This window comes from Oncorhynchus keta, chromosome 37, assembly GCF_023373465.1.
Source record: "Oncorhynchus keta strain PuntledgeMale-10-30-2019 chromosome 37, Oket_V2, whole genome shotgun sequence".
NCBI lineage: Eukaryota > Metazoa > Chordata > Actinopteri > Salmoniformes > Salmonidae > Oncorhynchus > Oncorhynchus keta.
Window position 1 is genome coordinate 24,088,871 of NC_068457.1, and position 7,662 is coordinate 24,096,532.

The following is a 7,662-nucleotide window of genomic DNA, read 5'->3' on the forward strand; positions in this document are numbered from 1 at the left end:
AGAGGAGGTTTGGTAGAAGGATGGTGGAGAAAGAGAGGATGGCAGAGAGAGGAGGTTTGGTAGAAGGATGGTGGAGAAAGAGAGGAGGTTTGGTAGGATGGTGGAGAAAGAGAGGATGCTAGAAAGAGAGGAGGTTTGGTAGAAGGATGGTGGAGAAAGAGATGGTAGAGAGAGAGGAGGTTTGGTAGAAGGATGGTAGAGAGAGAGGAGGTTTGGTAGAATGATGGTGGAGAAAGAGAGGATGGTAGAAGGATGGTAGAGAGAGAGGAGGTTTGGTAGAAGGATGGTGAAGAAAGAGAGGATGGTAGAGAGAGAGGATGGCAGAGAGAGGAGGTTTGGTAGAAGGATGGGGGAGAAAGAGAGGATGGTAGAGAGAGGATGTTTGATAGGATGGTGGAGAAAGAGAGGATGGTAGAGAGAGGAGGTTTGGAAGGATGGTGGAGAAAAAGAGGATGGTAGAGAGAGAGGAGGTTTGGTAGGATGGTGGAGAAAGAGGATGTTAGAGAGAGAAAAGGTTTGGTAGAAGGATGGTGGAGAAAGAGAGGATAGTAGAGAGAGAGGAGTTTTGGTAGAAGAATGGTGGAGAAAGAGAGGATGGTAGAGAGAGGGGGTTTGGTAGGATGGTGGAGAAAGAGGATGGTAGAGAGAGAGGAGGTTTGGTAGAAGAATGGTGAAGGAAGAGAGGATGGTAGAGAGAGAGGAGGTTTGGTAGAAGGATGGGGAGAAAGAGAGGATGGTAGAGAGAGGATGTTTGATACGATGGTGGAGAAAGAGAGATTGGTAGAGAGAGGAGGTTTGGAAGGATGGTGGAGAAAAAGAGGATGGTAGAGAGAGAGGAGGTTTGGTAGGATGGTGGAGAAAGAGGATGGTAGAGAGAGAAAAGGTTCGGTAGAAGGATGGTGGAGAAAGAGAGGATAGTAGAGAGAGAGGAGGTTTGGTAGAAGAATGGAGGAGAAAGAGAGGATGGTAGAGAGAGAGGGGGTTTGGTAGGATGGTGGAGAAAGAGGATGGTAGAGAGAGAAAAGGTTTGGTAGAAGGATGGTGGAGAAAGAGAGGATAGTAGAGAGAGAGGAGGTTTGGTAGGATGGTGGAGAAAAAGAGGATGGTAGAGAAAGAGGTTTGGTAGGATGGTGGAGAAAGAGGATGGTAGAGAGAGGAGGTTTGATAGGGATGGTGGAGAAAGAGAGGATGGTAGAGAGAGGAGGTTTGGTAGGATGGTGGAGAAACAGGATGGTAGAGAGAGGAGGTTTGGAAGAAGGATGGTGGAGAAAGAGAAGATGGTAGAGAGAGAGGAGGTTTGGTAGAAGGATGGTGGAGAAAAAGAGGATGGTAGAGAGAGAGGAGGTTTGGTCGGATGGTGGAGAAAGAGGATGGTAGAGAGAGAGGAGGTTTGGTAGAAGGATGGTGGAGAAAGAGAGGATAGTAGAGAGAGAGGAGGTTTGGTAGGATGGTGGAGAAATAGAGGATGGTAGAGAGAGAGGAGATTTGGTAGAAGGATGGGGAGAAAGAGAGGATGGTAGAGAGAGAGGAGGTTTGGTAGAAGGATGGTGGAGAAAGAGAGGATGGTAGAAAGAGAGGAGATTTGGTAGAAGGATGGTGGAGAAAGAGAGGATAGTAGAGAGAGAGGAGGTTTGGTAGGATGGTGGAGAAATAGAGGATGGTAGAGAGAGAGGAGATTTGGTAGAAGGATGGGGGAGAAAGAGAGGATGGTAGAGAGAGAGGAGGTTTGGTAGAAGGATGGTGGAGAAAGAGAGGATGGTAGAAAGAGAGGAGATTTGGTAGATGGATGGTGGAGAAAGAGAGGATGGCAGAGAGAGAGGAGGTTTGGTAGAAGGATGGTGGAGAAAGAGAGGATGGTAGAGAGAGAGGAGGTTTGGTAGAAGGATGGTGGAGAAAGAGAGGATGGCAGAGAGAGGAGGTTTGGTAGAAGGATGGTGGAGAAAGAGAGGATGGCAGAGAGAGGAGGTTTGGTAGAAGGATGGTGGAGAAAGAGAGGAGGTTTGGTAGGATGGTGGAGAAAGAGAGGATGCTAGAAAGAGAGGAGGTTTGGTAGAAGGATGGTGGACAAAGAGAGGATGGTAGAAAGAGAGGAGATTTGGTAGAAGGATGGTGGAGAAAGAGAGGAGATTTGGTAGAAGGATGGTGGAGAAAGAGAGGATGGTGGAGAGAGGAGGTTTGGTAGAAGGATGGTGGAGAAAGAGAGGATGGTAGAGAGAGAGGAGGTTTGGTAGAAGGATGGTGGAGAAAGAGAGGATGGTGGAAAGAGAGGAGATTTGGTAGAAGGATGGTGGAGAAAGAGAGAAGATTTGGTAGAAGGATGGTGGAGAAAGAGAGAAGATTTGGTAGAAGGATGGTGGAGAAAGAGAGGATGGTGGAGAAAGAGAGGAGATTTGGTAGAAGGATGGTGGAGAAAGAGAGGATGGTGGAGAGAGGAGGTTTTTTAGGATGGTAGAGAAAAATATAGAGAAGATGGAGATTGACGCTACGCAGCAAGGCAGGCTGCCGTTAGCCGGAGACGTTAGCTAGAGATGTGTGTGAATGCAGACAGTGCTAATTGCCTCCCACACCGTTTTCCTCCCGGCCTCGTCACTCACCCTCTCTTCCTCCCCTCCCTCTCATTCTCTCCCTCTTGGCTGCAGCGCACTGTTCTGTGTAATCTTCAGTCTGAGCACCGCTCTCTCCCTCTCTCCATCTCTCAGCGGAGCTCCCCTCCCCCACTCTTTCTTTCTCCCTCCATCTCTCAGCGGAGCTCCCCTCCCCCACTCTTTCTGCTCTTGTTCTCTCTCTCATCTTGTCTCTCTCGGATCGCTCTGCTCTTCTGGCTGATGCAGTATTAATGGATCTCCTGGGCTGTGAGGCCGGCCTGCGCTCTCTCTCTCTCTCTCACACACACACACACACACACACACACACACACACACACACACACACACACACACACACACACACACACACACACACACACACACACACACACACACACACACACACACACACACACACACACACACACACACACACACACACACACACACACACACACACACACACACACACACACACACACACACACACGGAGGCTCGGCAGCGCTTGCATTTACACTCCTCTCCCCATTCAGCTGCTCCCCAGCCGCAGCGCTACACAGCTAACCATTTCAAGTGCTATCGATTTGAACAGCGCCTGTTGTTCATCACCTACCCTACCGTGTGTGTGTGTTTGTTTTCACAGAGCGCCCTCAGAAAAGCCTTTGTGTTTATATGTGTGTGACAGATGTTGAAAACCCCAACCACGGTGCTACAGCCCATAATTACAGCTCGTGTTGAAAAGCTGGAGCCACTAGTGTCACATCACAAGTGTAGAGCCGTGCTAACCCGTTCCCTCTCTCCCTCCCCCTCAGTCCCAGAAACTGGCTGCTCCTATCAGACGTCCTGAAGAGACTTAGAATGTCCTCCAGGGCGTTCAGGGCAGCCTTCGCCCATCTGGAGGTAGCAACCATCGCCGAGGCAGAGTTCTACAAGCAGGCGTCACTGTCGCAGCTCTTCTCGTGCCCCGACGAGCTCGCCGCCTTCCTCCCCGACAGCAAGGAGCTGCTGGACCTGGTTGAGACCAGCTCAGAGCTAGCTGCGCTGCTGGGCTCCTCGCTAGAGTGTTTGGACAGCCGATGGGAGCCCAAAGGGGCCCGGGTCAAAGCTAAAGCCCACTCGTGACCCTGAGATACACACACAGAGGGTGACTCTCAATAAGATCTACTTTCTCCTGAAGTGGACACTCCTTCACTAGTTCCCACAAATCTGGTGCAGTTATTTGGCTAGTGGTAGTTTTCCACCATGTTTCTTATACCAGTCCTTTCCTTTCAAATCGGTGAAGGGAAGTGAACACTTTGGGAGGAAGGAGAGAGTATTGGCACGTAGCCAACACACACACATGCTCCATGTGTACGTTCCCATGCCCTGTGAGGACTGGACGTTGAATACTGGACAGTATCCCTTCAAAGATGAAACAGACCCCAGCGCCACACAAACTGCATTTTTTAAATAAATATATTATATATGTGTACATTAACAGACGATTTTATTTGTTTTATATATATATATATGTATGTATGTATATCCATACTGTATATCTGCTGCTTTGGTTGTCATGTTGTGGTCAGGTTGTGGGTTTTGACACTGTTTGGGTTGACTAGACTAGTGAACAGGTCAGGAGCAATGTGAGTCGAATGTGGACCTCTGAGGTAAAGGTTATTGTTTTACTTTGGATCGTCGCAGTGCACTTGATTTGAGCTTTACCGACCCATTGGACTTTGACAGATATATATATATATATAGAGGTGAACTGTGACAAAAACATTTTAGCACTCATGGCTCATCCCAAAGATTTGGGGATTTTATTTTCAACATTGTCTAAAAACCTAGCTTTATTTGTATCTTATTTATGACAATGAGGAATTCAGATAGTTGATGTGTGGGTTTTTTGTAAAAATATAAATGTAAAATACTACAAGACATTTCAATTGAAGAGTGAGATTCATGCTTGAACTTGAAAATAAGATGACCATTTCAGTAACTGTTTTTCTGACTGGGGTGTTTGATTTGTTTGTTTTGGCAATGTAAGTGTTTAAACTTTGTAATTAAATACACTATTATTTGTATTTATATTTTACAAAAAAAATAATTTAAATAAATCGCAATACAAGTTAACCTTTATCGTATTTTATTCATCTAAATCATTTCCATTGTTAGGTTTGTGAAATTCCGTAATTTACCCAAAATTCCCAGTTTTCCCAGAAATTCTTGTTGTAGGATTCCTCCCTTTTCCGGGACTTTTCCAACCAGGACTATGGAAAAACACAGTTTGTCACCTATTTATTTGGTCCGAAAAATATTTTACTATTCACATTTGCCACTATGAATAACCTACCTCTCAATTTTGTATAATCTAGTCTAGAAATACAGTGCTCCCACACAGCTTTCACCGTTTTTTCTCTTGCAGTCTAGTCTGGTGGTTTGTGTGCGTATTGAATCCTGGTTTTAACTTGCCACGCTGGCTCTCGCGTTCCGCTCCGCTCTCAGGGCACTATACTTTCCATCCTTGTTGATCTTGTATTATAAAGAGGAAGAGACTTGTTGCCAGCAGGAATAGTTTGGTTCGAGTCAAAAGTAGGCTAACCATTGTCCCCAGGATCCCAAACGCTTATATTTCCACTACGCCCTTCACACACACAGTTCTCCGTAGAGTAGAACTGTGTAGAGTAGAAAAGACTGTCAGATTGTGGGGGGAAATAGGACCTAATTTATTATTCCATGGTTGTTGTTGGCCTTGAAATAGCGAAAGATGAATTGTTTGTGTTTGCGTAATACCCAGATCAGTGTTTTACAAAGCCATGCAGGCTCACAAACACCGCCAACAAATTGACACAATCTACCCCTGCATAGCAGCGCCTGACTATCCGCAGGAAAGCCTGTTTGCGCCAGATGCATGTTGTTTAATCTGTAGACCTTTTCTAGCTCATCAAAATGAACCTCTTGTCGGTCTTGTTGATTTACCTCCGGTGTTTTATGTCGAAAGTATCCTCTAGGCAACACACGTTTCCCCCGTCATATTTTATTTTATTTCCAAAAATAATGACTTTCCTATGTATAGCCCCTTTATTCGTGTGCTAGCATGGTCCGATAAAGTATGACTATTTGAAATGTAGGCTAGCGCCTATATCCAAAATCAGCCATCAACATTAGAAACAATCTAACCATTTTTTCATGTAGGCTAACATTATCAATTAGGCAAACTGGTAACGTTTTCTCTTCTGCCACACCAATTAGCGAGGTTTGGCTAGATTTTCCCTCTCCTGATCTTTTTTTGGGGTGAAACGTGTGTAGGCTACTTGATTAAAAAACTATAAATTACATTAGTGGCGTAATTATTTCCTTCCCGTCCTCAAATTGGTGCGACCACGTGGGCTAATCCCCCGTTTATCTATTCGCTGTGACATTGGAGGCTCTGGAGCGCGGAGGGGCGTGTGGAGAGGGGGAGAGAGATAAAGGAAGGCTTGGCGGCAGTACCCGGGCGCATCTGTTGAGAGGCAGAGGGAGGGGGACCTGCACGCTCTCTACATACATTGTTTACCGCTGTCATAAAGACGTGCGCGTACACACATTCTCGAACCTAGGCGTGTATACAGTATTTATGTGCATGTGTCTGTCAAGGGGGAGGTCGGGCTGTGGGAGTAAAGTGCTTGTAGCGGAGACGCGCAGATTCGCGTTTGGGCAGGAAGAAAAAACTTTCAGGTGGATTAAATAACCTCGAAACTAATCAATTCAGCGGAGGCCTTTCAGGACGCTACGCAATGCGGTGCAGAAGCACCAGGCCTTCAGAGACAGAGGGAGTACGAAGCGGGGCTAAGGTGTTTGCAATCAATCTCAGACTAAAGCGGGGGAGGGAGCCTCACTGAAAGGATCGCATTATTCTGCTCTACAAAGGAAATCGGAGAGTGCCGTCTCGAGGGGCCCTCGGCTGCATATTATAAGAGAGACAGAGAAGCAGAAAGAGAGGGATTCTGAGGTGTAGTGTGAATTGTGTGTGTGTGGGGGGGTCTTGTCTCACACCCCTAGTGTGCATCTCCATGATTTAGCTGCCAGATACTAAACTGACATTAATACCATACATGGCTTAACCTATAGAATGATATCCAATCCAAAAATTGACCTCTAGAAGTCTAGAATCTTTATGACTTACCAGTTGGTATTCAGACACCCTTCCACACACATTGTCGGACACAGAGGGTAGGCTAGGGTGTGAGACAGAAGGCTTTACGTATGGCTACGTACACACACACACACACACACACACACACACACACACACACACACACACACACACACACACACACACACACAGACACACATCGCTGATCTCTCTGGTAGGTAACAGCTACCATCTGCTCCCCCTAACAGATATGAGAACGGGAGAGGACTGGATGGGAGAGGTCTAGAGGAGTGGAGAGGAGAGGTCTAGAGGAGTGGAGAAGAGAGGAGAGGTCTAGAGGAGTGGAGAAGAGAGGAGAGGTCTAGAGGAGTGGAGAGGTCTAGAGGAGAGGAGAGGAGAGGTCTAGAGGAGAGGAGAGGTCTAGAGGAGTGGAGAGGTCTAGAGGAGTGGAGAGGTCTAGAGGAGAGGAGAGGAGAGGTCTAGAGGAGAGGAGAGGTCTAGAGGAGTGGAGAGGTCTAGAGGAGTGGAGAGGAGAGGACTGGACAGGAGAGGTCTAGAGGAGTGGACAGGAGAGGAGAGGACGGGATGGGAGAGGAGAGGACTGGACAGGAGAGGAGAGGACGGGATGGGAGAGGAGAGGTCTAGAGGAGTGGAGAGGACTGGACGGGAGAGGTCTAGAGGAGTGGACAGGAGAGGAGAGGACGGGATGGGAGAGGAGAGGTCTAGAGGAGTGGAGAGGAGAGGACTGGACAGGAGAGGTCTAGAGGAGTGGACAGGAGAGGGGGGGTCTAGAGGAGAGGACGGGATGGGAGAGGAGAGGTCTAGAGGAGTGGAAAGGAGAGGACTGGACAGGAGAGGTCTAGAGGAGTGGACAGGAGGGGAGAGGACGGGATGGGAGAGGAGAGGTCTAGAGGAGTGGAGAGGACTGGACAGGAGAGGTCAAGAGGAGTGGACAGGAG

At 47.5% G+C, this 7,662-nt stretch overlaps 1 protein-coding gene across 1 annotated transcript in view; it reads left to right on the forward strand.

Moving 5' to 3' along the window:
- LOC118370024 (BCL-6 corepressor-like) overlaps positions 1-4,695 on the forward strand; it is a 148,559-nt gene extending 143,864 nt beyond the window's left edge. Inside the window, 1 exon segment of the mRNA XM_052499796.1 lies at positions 3,399-4,695. Within this exon segment, the coding sequence (XP_052355756.1) occupies positions 3,399-3,708 (310 nt within the window). The 3' untranslated portion in view covers positions 3,709-4,695.
- The last annotated feature ends 2,967 nt before the right edge of the window (positions 4,696-7,662 follow it).